This window comes from Echinops telfairi, unplaced genomic scaffold, assembly GCF_000313985.2.
Source record: "Echinops telfairi isolate 266 unplaced genomic scaffold, ASM31398v2 ScPeMD7_3533;HRSCAF=4204_1, whole genome shotgun sequence".
Taxonomy (NCBI): Eukaryota; Metazoa; Chordata; class Mammalia; order Afrosoricida; family Tenrecidae; genus Echinops; species Echinops telfairi.
Genome location: NW_022107432.1, coordinates 22720589 through 22743597, shown reverse-complemented (window position 1 = coordinate 22743597; position 23009 = coordinate 22720589). Strand labels below are relative to the sequence as shown.

The 23009-nt window shown below is 60.4% G+C and overlaps 2 protein-coding genes across 3 annotated transcripts; one reads left to right on the top strand and one right to left on the bottom strand.

Moving 5' to 3' along the window:
* The first annotated feature begins 368 nt into the window (after window positions 1-368).
* On the top strand, window positions 369-18658 carry ABCC10 (ATP binding cassette subfamily C member 10). Of its 2 annotated transcripts, none has more exons than XM_004710867.2 (21): window positions 369-548; window positions 2443-3661; window positions 4588-4815; window positions 5471-5627; window positions 5898-6007; window positions 7648-7727; window positions 8325-8496; window positions 9789-9887; window positions 10341-10530; window positions 11355-11432; window positions 11600-11794; window positions 12205-12358; window positions 12527-12716; window positions 14760-15103; window positions 15378-15547; window positions 15928-16088; window positions 16330-16583; window positions 17361-17506; window positions 17632-17729; window positions 17904-18016; window positions 18220-18658. In XM_004710867.2, exons 1-21 carry the CDS (start codon window positions 388-390, stop codon window positions 18371-18373), a joined length of 4473 nt encoding a protein of 1490 aa, XP_004710924.1. In that variant the 5' UTR covers window positions 369-387; the 3' UTR covers window positions 18374-18658. The 2 variants fall into 2 exon arrangements, with proteins under 2 accessions (XP_004710924.1, XP_045150796.1); XM_045294861.1 differs by having other exon boundaries at window positions 11355-11492.
* On the bottom strand, window positions 18587-22710 carry DLK2 (delta like non-canonical Notch ligand 2). The gene is made up of 5 exons (XM_004710783.2): window positions 22493-22710; window positions 22171-22234; window positions 20679-20809; window positions 20138-20282; window positions 18587-19507 (listed from the first exon to the last, which is right to left on the bottom strand). The coding sequence occupies exons 1-5, from the start codon at window positions 22566-22568 to the stop codon at window positions 18772-18774; spliced, it is 1152 nt and encodes a 383-aa protein (XP_004710840.1). The 5' UTR covers window positions 22569-22710; the 3' UTR covers window positions 18587-18771.
* Window positions 22711-23009: the final 299 nt, after the last annotated feature.

Genomic DNA, 23009 nt, shown 5'->3' with positions numbered 1-23009 from the left:
GCTCGGAATTGCAGGGTCCGGCGGGAAGCAGCACCTGCAGGTTAGAGGTTCCGGACCATGGGGGGCGGGGGAGCGGTGTGTGTGTGTGCGTGTGAGAAGCAAGGGTATGTGTGTGTGGGGGGGTGACCAGAAATTCGCGAACCACCCTCCCTACCCCTTGAGGCCCCGCGAGCACAGATGGGGTCTGGCTTGGGACCGGAAGCGAGGGGCGGTCCCCGCTGGAGGGCGGGGTTGGACGTGGGAGATCCGGCGGTGACGCGCCACTCCACTTCCCTTCCGGGTCTGCGTCCCATTCCACCTGCCCCCTTCCCCTCCCCCCCCCCCCCCCAGCTCCCTCCCTGGACCTTACCTTGGTGACCGGAGCCCCTCCCTGCAGGTGTGGCTTCCATGGAGCGCCTCCTGTCCCGCCTGTGCGGCACCAGCGTCGCGCGGCCGCTCCCGCTGTGGGAGGGGGACACAACGGGCCACTGCTTCACCCAGCTGGTGCTCAGCGCCCTGCCCCACGCGCTCCTCGCCGTGCTCAGCGCCTGTTACCTGAGCACTCCGAGGTGGGTAGCGACGAGCTCGAGGCATCTCGTGTCCAGCTGTGCTTTCCGGCCACCGCCGCAAGCCCTGTCTCCCCAGCAGTGTCACCAGACTGGGGTGGCTCCAGAGTAGCGCAAAGCTAGAAGACAGTGTGGGCTGTGTCCCTTCCCAGGCGTGCAGCTGGGCAAGTTACCCGTCTTCTCTGAGCCATGGGCACCAGAGAAGGCCTTTCCGTGTGCAACCCTGTGCCCGGCACACTTTCAAAGGCCTTCTGTGTGAGAGACACCCGGCAACAGGATGGTAGATTTTCAGGTGCTCAAAGGACAGCTGCCCTGAATGGGAGGCTATATTTGGTAAAAACAAAAATGATTTTTAACCAAACAGGGTGGTTTGTATTTAGGCTGAAGATTCCGTTTCTTAACACTTTCGTCCACGGAACCTCAGTGTTCTTGGGCTAAGAAACTCTTATGTAGACTCAACGGAAGCAGAGACAGTAGGTGGAAGAAAAAGTAAATCAGACTTAAGCCTTCCCCCGTTTAGGCGTGGTGCTCAACTCCTGTTGTATTTTTATTTCGTTCCTCTCTGACAACAGAGTGGTAAAGGTAGCCTCACTGGAGCTGCGGGAAGGGCAAGAGGGAAATCTAGTCTCTGGCCTTGGGCTTCCTAGCCCTGGTGGCACGTGGGTCAGGCTGCTAGCCGCAAAGTGAGCCGTCCAATCCCACCAGCCGCTCCTCAGGAGAGCGGGAGTCTGCTCCCATAAAGATGGACAGCCTTGGGAACTGTATAGGGTCCCTGTGAGTGAGTTGGAATCCACTCCTTGGCAGTGACAGAGATACCATAGGCTGCCGAATCTATGGAGAAGCTGTGGATAGGCTTGGTCTGGGGGGAATCCCGATTAGAAGTCCAGAAAGAGGTAGTCAACACAGACATGCACAGCCAGCTTAGGGCCGCGTCTTATTAACAATTGGCCAGTAGGACTCTGACATCTTGCCATCTCCAGAGTAGGCAAGAGAGACCAACGTGCATCAGTAGATGTTCTGTATCTCACGTCACTTATCAGAGCTTAACGTGTAGGAGGTGGAAACAAAAGACCTGGAGTCTCAGACAGGAAAGGCCCTCCTGGCCTTGTGCTCAAACTCCTCCCCTGTCCCGCTGGGGGAAATGGGATGTAGAGAGGGAACAGGTCCCGAAGCAGGTTGGTGACTGAGTTGGGGCCCGTATGCCTGACCCCACAGGCTCAATGTTGCTTCTCTCCCCACATTTCAGAAAGTAAAATCATTAGTCAACTTTGATTCCACTCAACCCTTCCATGTAATTGTCTTCAGCTGGACCATGAAGGAACCCCAAAGCATTTTAGTTGCTTTGCTAAACTCCTTCATCACTCAGCCTTGCCACCAAGGTGTGCAACAGACCTTCAGGGGGTTCAAGCGTTCTCTGCTGGAGATGTCTTCCTGCATCAGACCCTTGATGCAGACCAATCACTCCCTCTGGTACTTAGGTTTGCCTGCCAAGAAGAGACTGGCAACACCAAAGAAAAGGATTTTCTCCAGCTTAAGAAGTCGCAGGGTTGACCCACACCAGCCTCTACCAGGGTGGTGGAGACCCAGGGGAGAATAGTCTGACCTTTCATAAACTTGGGCGATGGTATCAGAGTATAGAAGCTGTATGTAAGTCAGACTTTTAACCATTCTGTAGGGCTTCAAGGGTTCCCTTAGTGGATAATCTTGTAAAAATAAACCGTCATGGACTGCGTGGTTATCTGCATGGAAACGTGTTTTCTTTTGTCTTCGTGTTCGATGCTGGGCAGGGTTGGGAGCTGACTCCCTCTTGGTAAGTGAGAGGTTGGAGGTGAGGAGTGGGCCGGGCCCCCAGTCCGCCATGCCATGCTTCCCTTTCTTTTCTCCCCTTCCTCCCCAGGAGCCCCGAGTACATCCGACCTTGCAGCCCAGGCTGGCGCCTCCGACTCACCACCTCCTTTCTGCTCTCCGCCTTCCCTCTGCTAGACCTCCTGCCAGCCGCCCTGCCACCAGGGGCTGGCCCAGGACCCATAGAGCTAGAGGTGTTGGCAGCGGGTGTGGCCACTGTGGCCTGGATCAGCCACAGCCTGGCCCTGCAAGCGCTGGCCCGTGCCCATCGTGGCTGCTCCCGAGGGCCCTTGGCCTTGGCACTGGCTGCGCTCCTGCCCACCCCAGCCCTGGTGCTGACCCTGCTGTGGCACTGCCAGCGGGGCACACTTCGCCCCCCCCTTCTCCCAGGACCCCTTGCCCGCCTATGCTTTCTCATCCTGCAGCTGACTGCCCTCTTAGCCTACGGACTGGGCTGGGTAGCTCCCGGGAGACGGCGGGAACCCTGGCCCGAGGAACCCCTCCTTTCTGAGGGTCAGGAGCCTGAGGTGGCTGAAGATGGGGAGAGCTGGCTGTCCCGCTTTTCCTACGCCTGGCTGGCCCCCCTGCTGGCCCGTGGGGCCCGGGGAGAGCTCCGGCAGCCCCAGGACACTTGCCGCCTCCCCTCCCGGCTACACCCCACTTACCTGGCCCGTGTCTTCTATGCACACTGGCAGGAGGGTGCCCGACTGTGGAGAGCCTTGTATGGGGCCTTTGGGCGGCGCTACCTGGCGCTTGGACTGCTGAAGCTGGTGGGAACCATGTTAGGCTTCTCTGGCCCCCTGCTGCTGTCCCTACTGGTGGGCTTCCTGGAGGAGAAGCAGGAGCCCCTGAGCCAGGGCCTGCTCTATGCCTTGGGGCTGTCCAGCGGGGCTGTGCTGGCAGCCTTACTGCAGAACCAGTATGGCTATGAGGTCCGGAAGGTCACGCTTCAGGCCCGCGGGGCCGTGCTGGACATCCTGTACCGGAAGGCACTGCACCTGGGGCCTCGGCGGCCTCCTGCTGGGGAGGCTCTGAACCTCCTGGGCACCGACTCTGAGCGGCTGCTCAACTTTGCCGGGAGCTTCCATGAGGCCTGGGGCCTGCCTCTGCAGCTGGCTATCACCCTCTACCTGCTGCACCAGCAGGTGGGCATAGCCTTCGTCGGCGGTCTGGCCCTGGCACTGCTGCTCGTGCCCGTGAACAAGGTGCTTGCCACACGCATCATGGGCAGCAACCAGGAGATGCTACAGCACAAAGATGCTCGGGTCAAGGTGAGGAGTAGCTGGGGCCCCCAGCAATGGGAACCCCACGCCCAGCAGCCCAGTCCCCAGGGCCCTCCCACGCGCACTGCCTGAGCCAGTGAGCAGAGGTTAGAAGTGAACCACTCAGCCTGGAGACAGAGATCTGGGTTCAAATCCAGGCCCTACCACTTACTGGTTCCGTCCCTCAGACCAATCATGAACCTTACCAGGGCCCCGTTTCCTCATCTGCAAAGCGGGGGTCATAGAGCTGGTCTCGAGTGGCTGTGGGGATCACATGAGCTAAGGCTTTGCACTGCGCCTGTCACCAAGAAAGTGCTGTCAATGTGCTACCTCCGCTGTTCTGAAGTGTTAGCTCAGGTGGACCCACAGCCCTCGGAGGTGGGGAGGGACCTCCGTGGGACCAGATGGGGTTTTAGCGACAGAGTTAGACACCCGTCTCCCACCTCTTTTTCCAAGGCACTGCCTCCCTGCCCCATGACTGTGCTGAGAGCTTAGGTGATCCCCCTGTCTTCTAAAGATGGATGGACTGTAGAGAAGGGAGTCAGCTACTTCCTGCTGGGCCCACTGTCGATGTTAGGGTGACTCAGTTCTGGGTTCAGCAGTGCTGGTCCCTTGGCAGAGGGCGTGGCAGTCCTGAGGCTACGCAGCACTGGTGCCAACCTCAGAGGGTCCCCCGACCAGTTTGTCCCCAAGTGGAGTATGTGGCATGGAAATTAGACTAGAAGATGCAACCCAAGGGTTGAGAGGGCCCGAGGGCAGAATTCCCAGAAAGGACTAATGCCAGAGGAGAAGTCAAAACGGGGATAAGGGGATACGGACTACCTAGAAGCGCAGTGCATTGACGTGCCTTGACAGAGACCTGCGCAGAGTGGACAGAGGAGAAGCCACCTGAGCAGTGGCTTCGCCTCACCTTGCTCCTCGTCCCTTGTCCCCAGCTGATGACGGAGTTGCTGAGTGGCATTCGGGTCATCAAGTTCTGTGGGTGGGAGCAGGCGCTGGGAACCCGGGTGGAGGCCTGCCGAGCTCGCGAGCTGGGCCGTCTGCGGGTCATCAAATACCTGGATGCGGCCTGTGTGTACCTGTGGGCGGCCCTGCCCGTCGTCATCTCCATCATCATCTTCCTCACGTACGTCCTCATGGGGCACCAGCTCACCGCCACTAAGGTGAGCACAGGGCCGGGGGCTGGGAAGAAACCGGAAGATGGGGAGGGAGACTGCAGTGGGGCAGGGTGGAGAGGCAGGTGGGCTCGGGCCCTGGGGTGCTGGCTAGGAGAGCGGGAGGACCCCTGACTGCCTCGTCCTTGTGCAACCAGAAGGGAATTCTCTCAAGGGACCTTCTCTTTCCACAACCTGCCCTCTGGGAAGGCATGCCTCTTCCCTCACCAATTTCCAGGGATTCCCAGCTGTGGAGGAGGTTCCCTTATCTTCATTCTGATGAATGGGGTGAGGTGAGGGGTGTGTGGGGACCCATGATCCAGGGCTGGGGCTGGCCAGAGCCAGATGTTGTTGCTATTTAGAAATTCTGAGGGGGGGTCTCAAAAGGAGCCCAGCCTGTGCGCTCATCACCTGAGGGGGTGGGAGTGGAAATAAATAAACAAATACATACATAAGATGCTACCTGGATTCCTGGAAAGACTGACCTGAAGTCTCTAGGGTTCTTGGAGTGACCACCTCTCGTCCAAGGATTGGCCGGTCTTCCTCTCAGTCTTGTCGCTGCTGTCTCCCTCACCCCTACCCCCTGCCCATCCACAGGTCCCTCTGATAGTTCACTGTCCTGGGCATTGGGTGATGCCCACACCACCCCTTCCACCCCACTTAGGTGTTCACGGCCCTGGCCTTGGTGCGCATGCTCATTCTGCCCCTCAACAACTTCCCGTGGGTGATCAATGGGCTCCTAGAGGCCAGAGTGTCCTTGGATCGGATCCAGCATTTCCTCGACCTTCCAAACCACAAACCTCAGGCTTATTACAGCCCAGGTAATGGGAAGGGAGAGGGCAGGGCCAGGCACGGGAGGAGGAGGGGCCGTTGGTGTCGTGGGCACTATGTAGAGATACTGCCGAGATGAGCCCAAGGCAGCAGGATCCAGGTACAGTCAAGAGGCCAGTTCCTGGGGGAGGGCCCGCCGACCAAGACTAAGGCCAAATTGGCTCTGAGCAGGTAGACATGGGGCAGATGAGCCAACAACGAGCCCAAACAGGTAGGTTGTGAGTGAAGAGCCCCAGTTGACTCGCCTCTTTCTTGTTCAGAACCCCCGACAGAGCCATCGGCGATATTGGAGCTGCGTGGAGCCCTGTTCTCTTGGGACCCGGTTGGAACCAGCCGGGAGACCTTCATCCATCACCTTGCAGTGAAGAAGGTTCGTTGGCCAGTTGACCTGGGAGAGTCTCCTGACTCGACTTCCATGACAGATGAACCAGGGCTGAGCCAATCGGAACAGCGGGCCCTGTGACTCTCATGGTCATTGGAGGCACTGAAGGGGAGGGGGCTGTGTTGGGGGCAGGGTCTAATTCCAAAGGAGGCTATGCCACATCTCTGGATCCCCTGCCGCCTTGGACACCTCATTCCGTGTAGTCACAACTCTCCCAGGCCCTAGACATCCAGCCAGCCCAGCCCAGCCCGGCCCGGCCCAGCCCAGCAGGCAGCCTTGCCTCTCCGTGTCCCTCCAAGGCTCCAGCCTTCAGAACACACCCCAGGGCATCTCCAGCATGGGGGGCCTGGGGGAGAAGCCCAGCAGGTCCTTCCAACAAAAGATTCCGCACTTGGGTTAGATCCTCCCCCCGGAGCCTGGGGAAGAGGACTCACACCCTGTGAGTCACAGCTCAGCTCAAAGAAGACCGTGAAAGGCTTAAGCATTCCTGTCTGGAAGGTGGCTCCTGTGCCCACCCCCACACACCTGAGCCCCCACCTCAGGGTCCTAGTCTTCCCTCTCCCCTGACCTCTGCCCAACCCCTTGCCCCACAGCTCAACCCAGCTTTCCCCAGTGCCGGCTGCCCTACCTCCACCGCATTTGGCTCACGTTTCTGGCTCAGGCCGGCAAACTGTTTTGTTTTGTTTTCTTCGTTGAGGCAAGACAAGGCTGGAATGTCTCAAAGGAATTTTACTAATGTATGCGTTTGGGGCTGGTTTTGGACGTCCGCCATAGAAACCCACTGGAGCTGGCTTAAGCAAACCAGACTTTATAATAAGGATCCAGTGGTATATAATAAGATCAGTTGTAGAACCTCAAGGCCTGAGCGCAGCCAGAGCCCGGAAGCAGCCCAGAACCAGGCCTCAACTCGCACGGACGGGCTCAGCAGTCTGTCTGCCTGCTCCCTTGTCTCCCGGCTCACCCGCCCTTGAGCAGATGCAACTGTAGGGTGCCCTTTGGATTGCAGGCTGCCACCAAAAGGAAAGGAACTACCCCTGGGGCTAGTCCCAGACCCCCAGGGAGGGCTCTCCTATTGGTCTGGTGCCCGCTCATAGAGGGTCGGCCTAGCTGGTGTGGTGAGGCATCACAGACAGACAGCTTCTGGGTTTCCCACCCTGCTTGTAGAGAAGGGCCAAGTATTTTTTTCAGGTGGGGATGGAAGTGACAACCAAGGACAATATTCAGACTGCAGAGCTCAAATTGGAGCAGCTGCCAAAGCCCTGCTATGAGCCATGGCACGGCCGGGCCTCCCTGGGCCAGCCCAGGGTCCCGGCTCCAAAGCCTCCATTCCTTGCCTCCCGTCTGTCCGTCTGCCCTGAGCTTGTCTTGGTGACTCTAGGTCATTCTCCTTCCCAGACTCCCCTCCACAGCTCACGTGCACGTGGACACTGGTCGGTTCTCTGTGGGGGGAGCAAAAAGCCCTGTTTCTTCAGAACTAGCAAGGCCTCAGTCCCCGGGACACAGCCCAGCCAGCAGCATCCCTGCAGACTGAGTGGGGCCCAGAGGGGAAGACCCAGAGCCGCTGGAGGGAGGCGGCCCTGCTCCACCCCTGTGAGCAGCAGGCACTTACTGATGTGCCTTCCTTGCAGGGCTTCCTGGTGGGCATCGTGGGGAAGGTGGGCAGCGGGAAGAGCTCACTGCTGGCCGCCATCGCTGGGGAACTCCACAGGTAATCTGCCTCCAGGGCGCCCCTTTAGCGAGCACTGACTGAGCCCCTCCCACATGGCAGGCACCCTTTGGGGGCAGGCAAGACAGAATCCTAACTGCTCCACCGAGTGTTGAGAGGTGTTGGGGAGGGGGGGGTTCCTTTCCTCTCACTTCCCCACACACTTTCTGAAACCCCCTCAGAGAACAAGAGCAAGGAAAGGAAACTGCAGCACCCAGCGCCAACTGGGTTTTTCTGCCCCCAGGGAACGGGGTGGTGAAAGGAAGGGAGCTTAGAGGGGTGGGGGGCTTTCACATCAGAGTGTGAGCATGCGTCTCCCCTGAGTCCACCCAGATTGACATCTGCTCAGCTTCTTGTTGTCATTGGGGGCCATCGAGGTGACCTTAGGTACAAGAAAACACAACACCACCCGCCTGCTGTCCCCACAATTGTCCTCATGTCTGAGCCCCTTTCTACAGCCTCTTTGTCAAATCCAGTGACCGCTAATGGTCACTGAACACGTAGGAGACAGCGTCTTGGGCGGCCACCCGGAGGCAGGGCTGAGAGAGAAGGGAATTGGTGGGGAGCTGACCCCCATACTCCTGGCCTCGTCCTCTGCAGGCTGGGTGGACACGTGGCAGTGCCAGGGCTGTCCAAGGGCTTTGGCCTGGCCACCCAGGAACCCTGGGTCCAGTTTGCCACCATCCGAGACAACATCCTCTTTGGGAAGACATTTGACGCCCAGCTGTATCGAACGGTGCTAGAGGCCTGCGCCCTCGGCGATGACCTGAACGTGAGTGGCTTGCCCCAAAACCTCTCTGCTCACCTGCTTCCCCAGGTGACCCTGGCCCCTCAGATCAGAGAGTTGCATCTGGGGGCCTGGGTTCCTCCCTGTCAGGCCTGGCCACTTGCCTTGCATCCTCCTAGAGGCCCAGCTGCTTGCCTGCCTTGTCTACCTGCCTTCCCAGAGGGCCTAGAGAGGGCGAGTGGCTGGGTGTCCCACCCAGCAGTTGGAAGAACCCTGTGGCTCCTGGGGCTAGGGGAGGCTCACTGTGAGGCTGAGCTCAACCCGGCCTTCCTATGCTTTCCACGCAGGAAGGCTAGGGAGAGCTGGTCTCCCTTGGTCACAGGTTGCGCCAGGGAAGCCAGACTAGCCCATTAGAACTTTCCCACGACTGCCCTTTGCCATCACTCTTCCCCACCCAGGGCTGCCATCGCCACCACCCTGCCCAGGCCAAGGAGAGCCTCTGATTCGACCATGGACAGCCCATGGCTGTTTCTCATTTGTCTCTGCCTCAAGCCGATCCCAAATGCCCCTCGGGTCCTAGGCACTTAAAAATAGATGACTCGTAAGGGGCTTCCCACGGGTGCTTACCATCCACGGACCGGAGGGTTTTATCTGGGCATAGCAAGGAAGGCTTGGAGACTACGTTTTCCTCTGAAGCCTGTGAAAACCCCTCCATTGAATTTTCCCATCAGCCTTGCCCAGGCAAGACAGAGTAGTAAGGCTGAGGACCCAGGCTTCAGTCTTGCCCTGTCCAGGCCATAGAAGCCTGGGCCAGGTTGTTGGCCTGTGTGAGGCATTGGCTTCTGTCTGTTAAAAGGAAATCACACCTCAAGCCTTCTTCAGGTTTCAGGAGCCCCGGGGGAACTGTGGGTGAGTTCAAACCCACCAGCAGCTCCCCAGGAGAGAGATGAGGCTCTCTGCGCCATCAGAGGACCCCTGGTGGTGTGTGTAGTGGTTACGCTGCTAACTGCAAGTTCATCAGTTGGAACCCACCGGCCTCTCCACAGGAGAAAGACAGGGCTTCACTCCCATGGAGAGCTAGTTAGTCGGTTCAAGGGCAGTGGGTGGGTGAGGTTGTTGGGGGACGGAATGAGATCACGGATGTAAGTGTTCAACAGATGCCAGCATCTGCTGGAATCGTGGCTTGTCTCCTTGTCTCCAGAGGCTCACCCAGGCCAATCCAAGTCCCATCGCCTGAAGCTCAAGGCTGTTTGGATTTCTGCCATGGCTTCTCTGCACAGTGGTAGGAAAGTGCTGGGGGACTCTGACCAATCCTCTTTGGGGGGCTGTCCCCTCAGATCCTGCCTGACGGAGACCAGACGGAAGTAGGGGAAAGGGGGGTGACCCTCAGTGGCGGGCAGCGGGCCCGGATTGCCCTAGCTCGTGCTGTCTACCAGGTAAGCTCAAGGTGAGCGTGGGCAGGGAGGTAGAGGAGCTGGCAGCCTCGGAGCTTAGCTGGAGGGGGGGTGCATAGGGACTTGCACAGTCAGTACCTGGTTTCTATGCCCCCTCGCCAAGCTCCTGAGGCATTAATGGGCCCCTTGGCAGTCCCCTTTCCCACCCTCACCCCTGCAGATCAGGCAGAATTTAAGGCCCAGTAGAGAGCATTCTGTGGTTTGAGGTCTTAAGACCCAGCACAGCTGAACATTAGCCCCCAGGCCCTGACCTTGACCGGAGAGAAGTCCACCCTCAGGTATAACCACCCTCTCTGCTGCTGCAGGGGTAGCTCCCAGAGATCCTCTCAACTGCTTCCTTTCTCTGACCATCTCGAGGACAATTCCGAGGAGAGTCTGGGGAGACGTGGACAGAGGACCCGGGCTCGGTGCCCACGTGTCCCCATCTTTCCCTAGGAAAAGGAGCTCTATCTCCTCGATGACCCTCTGGCCGCTGTAGATGCCGATGTGGCCAACCACCTGCTGCACAGGTGCATCCTGGGAGTCCTGAGCCACACCACGCGGCTGCTTTGCACCCACCGCACCGAGTACCTGGAGCAGGCTGACATCGTGCTGCTGATGGAGGCTGGGCACCTCGTCCGCACCGGTAACGTGGGCAGCCGGGGCGGGCGCCCAGCCCAGGAGAGGAAATACAATGAGAGGTGACAGGGAGGAGACAGATGCATTGTCAAGTGCAGACACAACCACCCCCTCCTGGTGTGGCCTGGGCCCGGTCATTGCCTCCTGGGAAACACCCCCACCCCCAACAACCTAACCAGAACTGAGGTGGGAAAATGGAGGCAGGGATAGCCCCTTGGGGGAATGCTGGTGGGTGGGGCACTGGGGACTGGAGGGTTTGGGACTGAGCACTCTGCTTACGGGAGAGAGAGCGCTGAGAATGTGGGGACTTGGGAAGAGAAGGCAGTCAGAGCTACGGGAGCCCTTTGTACGAGAAAGAAAGACGAGACTGAAGAGTGGTTACTCAGAGAGCTTCCGTCATCCCCGGTTGTGGGGAGCAACTGGGAGACGGTGGCTGTTAGGGGGCGTGAAGGCCTGGTGGTGCTGTGGTTAAGGCCCGGGGCCGCTAACTGAGTCAGACCCCACCAGCCACTCCCTGGGGCTCTCCTCCCATGAAGATGGCGGCCTAGGGCATTCTCTGGGGCAGCCCCACTCTGTATGAGTCCGAGTGGCACCACCACCACCACAAGTGGTGACTGGCTGGTACCTGAGACTCCCCCTTCAGGGACAAGCATGTGTCTCTGTGTGCTGGTGGGACCCCAGGTGCAGAGGAATGGGCGGGAACCCTGTGCAGAGGCCCGGGTCCACGAGGATGGCCTGGGGAGGAGGTCCAAAGGCAGTCTGCGCAGGTACTTAGAGAGGCATGTTCTATGCTCAGAACAGCCCCGCCATGCTTCCCCTGCTGCCTTGCAGGACCGCCCTCTGAGATTCTGCCATTGGTGCAAGCTGTCCCCAGAGCCCGGCCTGAGGAGGGGCAGACATCGGACTCAGGTGTGGCCCAGGGTGCGGGAGGAAAGGACTCGCTCCCTCACCATCAAACCACAGAGAAAGGTTTGCTACCGACCTTGCTCACCTCCCTGAAAACAGGGAGGCTTCCAACTGTTGACCTGCAGGTTTAATGCTTCTCTGTCTGCTCCCCCCCCCCCAAATTCTCACAGCCCCAGGCCAGTCTGTGTGGGACCCAGAGAAGGCAAAGGCGGGGCCCGTGGTGGAGGAGAGTGCTCCCAGCCGCCTGCTGCAGGAGGAGAGCAAGAAGGAAGGGACCGTGGCCTTCCACGTGTACAGGGCATACTGGAGGGCCGTGGGCTGGGGCCTGGCCCTGGCCATCCTCCTTTCGCTGCTGCTCATGCAAGGTGGGCGTGTACCCCGGGGACCATGCTCCCAGCCCAGCCATATCCTCGGGGTGCCCCCAATGCCATCACTGGGTACTAACGAGCATCCCAGGGCTGCGCTGCAGAAGGTGCAGAGAGCCCCCAAACTGAGACTCACCATGCATGGGTGACAGCCGGGACATGCCCTCAGATCTGGGGAGGGTCCCCCCAGTCCCCACCCCCCTCCAGGCTGGTTCCCAGTCTGCAAACCCAATAGCATGCTTCCCCCCAGAGCTGAGGCCGGTGGGCCCAAGAAGGATGTGCACCCCAGGGGGGACGTGAGAACTCAGCCAGGTGTAGGGGTGGGCCAGGGGCGTGAAGAGGGCTAGGAACCAGAGACGCCCAGGAAGGACGGAGCAGGAGCCCACACCATTTCTCCTACCCGCCCCCAGGCACACGGAATGCTGCGGACTGGTGGCTCTCCCACTGGGTCTCTCAACTGCAGGCAGCCAGGAATAGCTCCCAGGAGGCGCCAGCCCCCAGCAGCCCGGGCTCCTCGGGGCTCATCTCCCCACAGCTGCTCCTCTTCTCACCCGGGAGCCTCTAGTGAGTGGCTGAGCTGCTCTCAGAGGGGCTGCAGGCTGGGAGTGTGGTATGGGGGCCGGTGGCGCCCGGGGCTGTGTCACCAGCGTGGAAAGCGATGGCACAGGGTGGGGAAGGGACCCCTGAGTGGCCCTCCTTTTGGTTACCTACAGCCCCCTCCCCACCACCCAGCGCCCCAGTGCCCCCGCTGTTCCAAGCTGCCCCCAATGGCTCCTCCGACGTCCGTTTCTACCTTACCGTCTATGCGACCATTGCCGGCATCAACTCCCTCTGCACCCTGCTCCGGGCAGTGCTCTTTGCCGCGGGCACCCTGCGGGCAGCTGCCACCCTGCACCGCCGCCTGCTGCACCGAGTCCTTAGGGTGAGTGGATGGGGGGGGGGGCGGGTGGAGAAGCACAGCCCTAGCCACGTGCGCTGTCCACGGGGGCTCCATGGGGGACCCTGTCCAACATCTCCTTCCAGGGACAAACCCGCTCCTCACCAAGGGATATAGTTCTTGATGCTCTCCAAGGCCTGGCGAGGCCCAGTTTGGAACAGTCTCCCACCCAGTTCCTTCAGCCTGGGTGGCTTCCTCAGTCGTGCAATGGGGAGAACAGGAGAATTGTGTCCGAGCTATTTAGCTCTCAACTTGGGCTGCAGAGGGCTGAGTCAATCAGCTCCCGGGCTCATGCAAGGCCGTGTTCGCTGTACTTCTGCAGCCGAGGTTCGAGTCCTGGACTGAGAGCCTCAAGCGCAGCTCTCAGTGGAGGCTGTGTGCTGCTGGGACGCTGAGCTGTAGGTTAGGTGGAGCTTCCAGACTGAGACAGACTAGGGAGAAAGGCCGGTGATCGACTTTGGAAACACCAGCCACTGAAAACCAGAGGAACTGTGGTTCCATCAGGTTGTGCATGCAGTGGCTGTGAGTCGCAGTGACTCAATGGCAGCTCTGTGTGTGTGTGTGTGTGTGTGTGTGTGTGTGTGTGTTCCCATTTCCCCTCCCCTCTTTGGTTCACAGCATTCTTTATGTTCCCACATGTATCAGTTTGAGTTTTTGCAACAAGCCTACGCTTTGTGTGCTGGTATTTTTCACTTACATAAGGGAAGACAGTGTTGGATCTTACCCTCTTTCTGAATGTTTCTATTGAGGACTGCTTCTGAGATCTGTCCTCCTCACCCGTATGTCACCTGTTCCTTCCTCCGGGGGCTTATCACGATGATGAAATTACTATGCAGAGCGTCCTTAGGGCTACGTACAAGCCCCTAGTACTTAGTTTGGATGGCACCAGAAACCAAACTCACTGCCGTTGAGTTGCTGCCGACCCTCTAGGACAGGCGAGAACTGCCCCTGTGGATTTCCAAGATGGTAACTCTTTACAGGAGTAGAAAGCCTCATCTTTTCTCCCACAGAGTGGCTAGTGGTTTTGAACTGCTGACCTTGCAGTTAGCAGCCCATCATGGAACCACATAGTAGGAACTTGGGTAGCTATTATTATTCATGTTGCAGCTTTTGTTATTATAAAGCCCTTTCTCATCCACTAGCATATCAGGGCCTTACTACAGTCCTGTGAGGTGTATTGCTGCCATTTTACAAGTGAGGAAACACAGGCTCAGGGCTTGGGTGAGCTGGCCAAGGTCAGGCAGTTGTGCGGCCTGAAGGGGTTCCTTTGTTCATAAGCTGGCAAGAGAGGTGCTCCCGAAAGCCACCCTGCCTCGTCCCCGGCCTGAGACACGCCTGGCCCCAAAGTAACGACAGACAGTGAAGGGCAGCATGGGCAAAGGGAGGAGGGGAAATGAGCTCCCTTTGCCACTGGACTTCCCAGAGGGGGTCCCAGCCAGGGAGCAGCTGCCGGGCACTTCTCCTCCAGGCCAGGCAGCCTAGGCCTGGCATTTGACTGCTGCTTCTGTGGCCCCCTCTCCTCCCCAAAGCCTGCACGGTGAGGTGAGGGATCCCCTCCAGACTCCTTTTTCAGACGAGGCCCTTGGAGAGTTGAAGCCCCAGGCTGGGTGGGGGGTGGGAGGTGGGGTGGTGGCTCACACGTAAGAAGTGGTGGAGCTGGAAGCCCAACTTCAGCCATCTCTGGCTCCCAGAGTCTTCCCCGGGAGATCTGGCTGGGCGTGACTGCCACCCTCAGCAGCTCCGACATCCCCTTCACCTAGAGCATGAGCCCCCTGCCCTGGAAAGGACAGGAGGCCTGTGTGGCCCAGGGGCAGAGAAATGGGCTGTCATGGGGGTCCCCACTGGCCAGTGGGTGGGACATTCTACCTCCAAGCTCTGCCAGTCCCTCCTCTCTGTCCCCAAGCCCTGGGGACACCAACCCTTTCCTGTGCTCTGCCTTGGCCCTCCCTTCCTGTCCTATTCCACCACCACCCCCTGCCCCCCAGGGATGCCCACCAAGCCCCTGCCTGCCCACATGCCCTCTCCCAGGCTCCAGTGACGTTCTTCGACTCCACCCCCACGGGCCGGGTCCTGAACCGCTTCTCCTCCGACGTGGCCTGCGCAGACGACAGCCTGCCCTTCCTCCTCAACATCCTCCTGGCCAACTCGGTGGGGCTTCTGGGACTGCTCGCTGTGCTGGCCTCGGGCCTGCCCTGGCTGCTGCTGCTGCTGCCGCCCCTGAGCCTCGTGTACTACCACGTGCAGCGCCACTACAGGGCCTCCTCGAGGGAGCTGCGGCGCTTGGCCAGCCTCACCCTGTCCCCTCTCTATACCCACCTGGCCGATACCTTGGCTGGCCTCTCTGTTATCCGTGCCGCAGGGGCCGCCTCCAGGTGGGTGAGGGCTGCCTATCCCAGCCAGGGCCCTCAGGGATGGGTGCTGGGAGGAGAGTTGCTGAGGGCAGGTGTGGAGTGGGGGTGGAGAGACCCGGTGGGAGAAGGGAAGGTTTGGGGATACTTGGGAGAAAGGTGGGGCCAGCCAGGGCAAAAGGGCTTCGCTGGGCAGGGCAGACCCCACCATGAAGAGCACGTTGGCAGCTCTGGGTGCCATATTTGGACTGGGCAGTGGGGCAGTGGAATGGTCTCACACCCCTCCTGGTCTCCCCAGGTTTGAGCAGGAGAACCAGCACCTCCTGGAGCTGAACCAGAGGTGCCAGTTTGCTGCCAGCGCCGCGATGCAGTGGCTGGACATCCGGCTGCAGCTCATGGGGGCCGCCGTGATCAGCGCCATCGCAGGCATCGCCCTGGTGCAGCACCAGCAGGGCCTCACCAGCCCAGGTGCCCGCCAGACCCTTTCTCCCACAGTTACCCCAACCCCAACTGTCTCCGGGTATTGCCCCTGTCCCCCACATCTTTCCCTCCCACCCAGGGCATCCTGTGAGCATGGTGTCCTTAGCCTCATCATCCTCCGCCTCGTTTTAGAGTTTGAGAAACCGAGTCTGCATCCCTGACCTGCTCCCAGTAGGAATAGGGCTGGCCTCACCTGCCATCCCTCATAGCTGCCCCTAGCCCACTCTGCTGGCCTGCACCTAGCCCTGTGGTCATCGCTACTGCCTTTCTTCCAGTGCCCACTGTCCACCTGCCCCGTCCTTCCTCCCTCCACCCACAGGTACACACCAGTGTCCACCCCTTCCCTAGCGCTAGGCTCTTCTCCCCAGGTCTGGTGGGCCTGTCACTGTCATATGCCCTGTCGCTGACCGGCCTGCTGTCCGGCCTGGTGAGCAGCTTCACCCAGACGGAGGCCATGCTGGTGAGTGTGGAGCGGCTGGAGGAGTACTCCTGCGACCTGCCCCAGGAGCCTCACGGCCACTCCCTGCAGGTAGGCCTGCACCCCTGTCCAGACCCTCCCCAGCCCAGAGTTCTGGGACCTTAAAAGGTCCCTTGAAGTCCCCCATCTCTGCCCGAGTTGCCCACCTTCCTCTTGTCTGTCTTCGTGCATGGCCCCCCGTCATTCTGCACTGCCCCTGCCCCTGCCCCCCTCCCCATCCATGTCCTCCTCTCCTCCCTATTCCCCTGCCCCTCTCACCTGTCTCTCTGTCTCCCACCCATGGCTCCACCAGCTGGGCATCGGCTGGCTGACCCAGGGGAGTGTGGAGTTCCAGGAGGTGGTGCTGACCTACCGGCCAGGGCTGCCCAATGCCCTGGACGGGGTGACCTTCCGCGTGCAGCCCGGAGAGAAGCTGGGCATCGTGGGTCGCACGGGCTCCGGCAAGTCCTCCCTTTTGTTGGTGCTCTTCCGCCTGCTGGAGCCCAGTGCCGGCCGAGTGCTGCTGGACGGCGTGGACGCCAGCCAGCTGGAGCTGGCTGAGCTCAGGTCTGGGGAGGCGGACACAGACTTGGGCTACCAGGCTCGATGTCAGGGGGTGGGGGGTGCTGAGAGGGAGGTGAGATGAGCAGATGAGGTCACCATCCTCCTACTCAGGGCCACATTCCCAGCATGGCGTTGGGGGGGGTTGTCTCTTGTGTACTTCCCACCCTCCCCCAGACCCACAGGCATTGCTTTCAAGAGCCTTCACACTGTGCCCCAAGATACTGAACCCCCCACCCACCACCAGCTTTCAGGAGTGGCAGGCACAGCTTAGGGCAGCTTGACACCTGGGGGAACAGCTTCATCTGGGAGGATCCGCCCCCTCCCCAGGGGAACGGGGTCTCATTTTCTCTGATGTCCAGGACGTCTGTGAGAGGGTGACTGTCCTCACACCCTGAGCATGTGACCCCCGCGCCAGGCCCTGCGGCCCTCCCTTCTGGTCTCCCCTTGGGGGCCCGAGGCTGTGCCCTGCAGCTCTGGAAGCATCTGACAGCTCAGGCCCTTCTTCATTTTGCACATACCTCTTGGAGGCGTGAGCTTCCTGAGGACAGGAGCCGGGCCCTTCCTCTCCTTGGGGCGGCCCGTGGCTCCTTGTGGCTCTGGGTAAAGGGCAAGCTACTCATCTCTCCGGGGGTGGTGAGAGGGAGAGCCCAGCGACACCTGCTCAGGACTTGGCTCCCAGCGTTTCAGGAGACCCTGGCCCCTTCCCTGAGAGTGTGGGCTAGAGCAGGGTGCCCACACCTGCAGCCTGGTCCCCATGCCCTGCCCTCTCCTCACTCCTAGGTCCCAGCTGGCCATCATTCCCCAGGAGCCCTTTTTGTTCAGTGGGACCATTCGTGAGAACCTGGACCCCCGGGGCCTGCAGGAGGACAGGGCCCTGTGGCTGGCCCTGGAGCAGTGCCACCTGAGAGAGGTGGTTGAGTCCATGGGTGAGTACTAGGCCCCGCTCCGCAGGGAGGGTGGGTGTGGGAGTTGGGCTGGGGGCTGGTCCTGATGGAGAGGGGGGCCCTGTGAGAGGCCTGAGACTTTTGGAGTAAAGAGGCTCCTCCCGCAGGGGGTCTGGACTGCGAGCTGAGTGAAGGGGGCCGGAGCTTGTCCCTGGGGCAGAGGCAGCTGGTGTGTCTGGCCCGGGCTCTCCTCACAGATGCCAAGGTAAGGCCAACGGGAGGGACAGTCCACAAGTCCAGGGGGCAGGCGCCGGTTGGGAAAGGCTTCGGGACCCTAATTAGAGAAGATGCGGAGCCCTGGGTCTCTTTCCCATGACAGCCGAGGTGGGGCTGGTGCCTGAATCGGAACCCAGGCTTCCCTCCCCTGCCTCCTGCCCAGGTCCTGTGTATTGATGAGGCCACGGCCAGCGTGGACCAGAAGACGGACCAGCTGCTCCAGCAGACCATCCGCACCCGCTTTGCCAGCAAGACCGTGCTGACCATCGCCCACAGGTGATCAAGCACCCCAGGGACACCTGTCCCTTCCGCCCCTCTGCAGCTCCTCACCCTCTAGCCCTGGCCTCGGCATCGCAGGCCTGGGCCCTTCATAGCACATTATTTGAGGGATGCGTGCTTCCAGGAGAAGGGGCTTCTCCCTGAGGGCACTGTCCCGAGCCCCGATATCCCACACTGACCCCCTCCCTTCTCCCACACAGGCTCAATACGATCATGAACTCAGACCGGGTACTGGTGCTGCAAGCAGGCCGGGTCGTGGAGCTGGACTCCCCTGCTACCCTGTGCAGCCAGCCCCGCTCGCTCTTCCAGCAGCTGGTGCAGAGCAGCCAGCAGGGAGCCCCGTCCTCCACCTGAGGGCCTGGGTCTCCCCTCCGTCTACTGCAGCCACTGGGCCGGCCCAGAGGCCGAGACCACTGAGAGCTCCCTCACCTCCTTCAGCAGGGAGGCAAGGCACCCAGACACCACTCCTCCCAGGTGGGTGGGTCCCAGAGACGCCTCCAGCACTAGGCTTCTGGGTCTCTCGCATCTGGGACTGCAGGCAGCCATTCTGGGGCTCGGAGCCCACTGGCATGTTCATAGTTTTATTTGATAAAATTCCCATCTTACATTCTGTGTATTAAAAAAATAGTATTTCTGGTGTGAGGCTGAGATCCCTCCGCGTGTGTACCCCAGGGGAGGGTAATGAGAAAGGATGACAGCAGTCCGAGGTGTGGAGACGGTGAAGATAGGGGCCCGCAAGCCCCCCACCTCCATCACAGCGCTGTGGTCTTTCCGGGCTCACAAGGCAGGTCGGGCGGCAGGGGGCCACCAGCAGGCAGCATGCTGACCTGACACTCCTGGTCCTGGCGTGCCAGGGCATAGTGCGGAGTCGGGTAGCAGCAGGGTCCAGGGGGGCGCACACCCCGGCGCCAAGCCCTCAGGGTCAGCAGCCCAGTGGCCAGGACCAGGGCGGCAGTAAGGACCCCAAACACCACCAGGGCCACCAGGCTAGACTCGGCCAGGCCCGCCTCCTGCCTGCGCTCCACCTCCTTCACGGAGATCCGCAGCAGGCCAGCCCCCATGCTGTCTGGGGCTGGCATGGTGGCGGGTACCGGCACAGCTGAAGTGGGCCGTGGGGGCATGTCCGCCGTGCTGAGAGGGCCTGGGACTGGCAGGACAAGCTCACAAGTCTTGCCGCCGTAGCCACTGGGGCAGAGACAGTCAAAGTCGTGGACACGGTCCCGGCAGCGGGCCCCTCTCTGGCACGGGCGGCTGGCACAGTCGTCCAGGTTGATGGTGCAGAAGCGCCCTGCAAAGCCCTCGGGGCAGAGGCAGGAGAAGCGGTTGATGCCGTCCAGGCAGGTGGCGCCGTTGGCACAAGGCCGCATCAGGCAGTCGTCAACATTCACCTCGCAGCGGGCACCCACAAACCCTGCCAGGCAGCGGCACGTGAAGTTCAGAGCAAAGCCCTGGTTGTCCTGGCACTGCCCGCCATTCCGGCATGGGGAGCTGGAGGGAGGGAGGACGGGCGAGGGAGGGAGGATGTGGAGACCATCTTACACATGGGCTGTAGCCTCCTGACCACTGCCATCCCTCCCCCACTTTCTAGCCATGTCACCTTGGGCTGCCCTCTCTAAAAAGATGACCTGGCTTACCAAGTCGGAAGGGCTCAATAAGATCACCTCGTGCACAGGCTCCGAGACACTCGGGCCTGCAGAGGAAGCCAGGGCAGCAGTCCAGCCTCTACTTGCCCGTTTCCTCTTCGGTACAATTAGGCCTCCCCAGACGGCTGTGTGCAACAGCTTTAGGGGCTAGCTGCCAGCCTTCGTGGGAGGATGAGGGGAGCCCTAGCCCCTCAGCTCCTCCACATCCACCTTCCCCAACCAGAGCAGCGGCATCTTCACCCGTGTATACCTCCAGCGCCTAGAGTTACTGGTTGTGTTGGTTTGGGGCTTCAGAAATGGTTTCAGGAGGCACACACACACAAAAGCCTGGCCATTGTGGCGGGAGTTTTTTTCCCCCCTAGGGTGTCCATGCGGGTCTTCTGACTCGGCCACCATACCCTCATAGCCCCTCCCTCTCACCTGTGTCATCAGACCCAGATCTGACCCCCCTCCACCCCCGGGCCCCAGCACTCACCCTGCCTGATCACAGGGCCCAGCCTTGCGCTCACAGTCTCTCCCGTGGAAGCCTGGTGGGCACACGCAGTGAAACTCACCGCCCCCGTCGTACACACACTGGCCTCCGTTCCGGCAGGGGGGGTGCATGGCACAGATATGCTCATCTAGAGAGGAGACATGGCACGCTCTGGGCTCTCGGACCACAGGCTCCATGGGTGTGGTGTCAACTATCAGCTGTTTCTCCCAAAGGAAGAAGAGCCCCACCAAATTTGCAGCCGGGTGCTCCCTAGCCCTTGCTCTGCCCATCTGTCTCGCAGCACCCCAGAGAGCCCCAACTTCTCCCTCGCCGGCGATCATCGATTGCAGCTGCCTTGCCAACCGCACAGGCTTCCCAGGAAGATCGATGCAGGCTATCGATCGATGTGTGTAAGACGGAAATTAGACACTGCCCTGTACTTGAGGGCTTACACAGGACAACATGGGTGCTCAGTAAATTTAAAGGGATGTTCTCTCCAAATACATGGGGTCCCCAGCCCGAAATCCACCGCTGGTCCCCCTACCTTTGTCACAGAACTTGCCTGCCCAGCCACTGTGGCAAATGCACTGCCAGGGCTGGTGGCAGGATCCGTGCTGGCAGCCAGGCATCTTCACGCAGCGCTCACAGTGCAGCCCCTCCCAGCCCGGGTCACACCTGACAGGGAGAAGCACGGGCTCAGGAGACGTGGGGGAAAGGAAGGAGGCAGGCCCGGGGCAGAAATCAGAAGCAGGTAACATAGCCTGAGCCCTGGTTCTGCAGTGGTTTGGCTGCTAACTAAATGGGCCGTGGCTGCAAGGTCTCCTGCTGTCCCACGGGAGAAGAGATCTGCTCCCGTAAATAGTACAGCCTGGAAGCCCGGATAGGGCAAGTCTACTCCGTCATCTGTAGGGTCTCTATGGATCAGAACGGACAGCACACCACAGCAGGCCAAAGGTGACACAGTGGTTAAAAGCTCACCTGCGAATCGAAAGGCTGAAGGTTCACAGCCCCCAGTAGTAGTAGCCCGGAGGGAGAAAAACCTGGACCTGCTCCCATAAAGATCCTAGCTTAGGGAGCCCTGGGGGTCAGTTCCCTACCATGTGGGGCAGCTGTGAGTTGACACTGTTGTGTGACACTCAATAAGGGGAAGGAGTCCTATCCCAAGTAGGTAAAGGGGCACACTGAAGTCAGACCTTAAGACCCCAGCCTTCATGTCCTGTGGAAGCTTCCTGAGCATCAGTTCCCCCTCTGTAAATCAGAGATACAGCCCTCAGAGGGTGGGATTAAGGAAGAGACGATGGTGCCAAAGTCTGTAAATGTCTCCAGTACCACTAATGGGATCTCACAAACTTTTTTTAAAGTGACCTTGAAAGGTCATCACCAGGCCCATCCTACCTCTGACTCTAGTCTAGAGTAAATACCTGACCTGTATATCAAAGATCTTCCTAGGATGAAGATTCCCAAGCACCCCCAGGCCCCTGAGCAACCGCCCTCTCCCTGTCAGCTCATTTCCTCATGTTCAGAAACCCAGAAACACGCTCCTCTCCCTACAGAACACCCCGGCCAACCCCACGCCTGGGCGTCAAGGAGTCAGTCAGCAAAGAAAGCCCTCCTTTCTTCTGTATGCTTCTCCCCTGCAACCCTGCCTGCAGGGTTTGTTCCCAAGGTTGAACGAACCATTTCTTCTCGTTAGCTTCTCCTTTCTGCATGCTCACTGCCCCCCCCAAAAAAAACCCCCAAAACCTAGCCCTGTCTTTTCGAGACTTGGGTCATAAGGTCCTGGTGTCTTGAGGTCACATGTTTCAATCCCCCCTCCCCACACTCACACTCACACTTAGAAATAAAGAAGTAAGATAGAAGCTGGAAGAAGCCAAGGAGAAACCGGGAAAACCCGGGGCAAGCACCGGGCTGGGAGTTCTGACCCATCTCCCCTGTGTGCTATAAGAGCTCCACCGTGGACAATTGACAGAAGCGCCCACACGCTGCCCAGGGACTTGGCCCGATTGTAGCTGGGGAGAGGTGGGGCACGTCGTTACCTGCAGGAGCCGTCAGGCGCGCAGCAGCCATGGGCCAGGTCACAGTGGGAGCTGCAGTCATCGGCTGCAAGAGATCCGCGAGAGAGGGTGAGCCGCCGGTCAGCGTCCGGGTCGTGGAACTCAGGGGGAGGAGGTGGGGCCCCAGTAATGAGGCGAGGCAGGGCAGTACCCAGGCCCATCTCATTCTGAAGGAGCGACCTGGCTCTCGCCAGCCCCGCGGGTCGGAGCGGCTGCAGTGCCGTCTCTGGCCGGCAGAGGACAACGTGCAAACGCGGGATGACCGGACGCATAGGGCCGCGGCCCCGTGCCCGGGCGCGCTCACCTCGGGCTGGCTGACCGGGTGTCCCCAGGATGCACAGCAGACACACGAGATGTAGGCAGCAGCAGCCGCTGGGCATGATCAGCGCCGACCCCAGGAGGGACGGGCAGATGGCTGGCTGGACGGACGGACGCACACCTGTGGGACGGCGTTGGCTGGGAGACAGCCAGACGTGGAGACAGCGGCACGGATTCGGGTCCCGAGTGACCAGAGCCGACGGCGGACGATAGGCGTCCCTACAGAAGAAGGGAGTGGGGGCAGCGAGAGGGAGGGGGCGGGGAAGGGTTGAACTGGCGAGGCTTGCAGGCAGGAACCCGAGAGCGAGGTCTGTAGGGAGAGGCGAAATGTTGGCTGCGCGAGGGCGCAGGGAAGGGCCAGGAGTAGGGGTGCGGTCAGGGGCTGGGGGCGCGCTCGGAGATGTGGACCGAGCCGAGAGGCGGCCTAGAGCGCGGCGGGGACACGGGGGCCGCGGGGAGGGGCCGATCCCAGCAGCGAGCAGTCTCCACCCCCCACCTCCAGG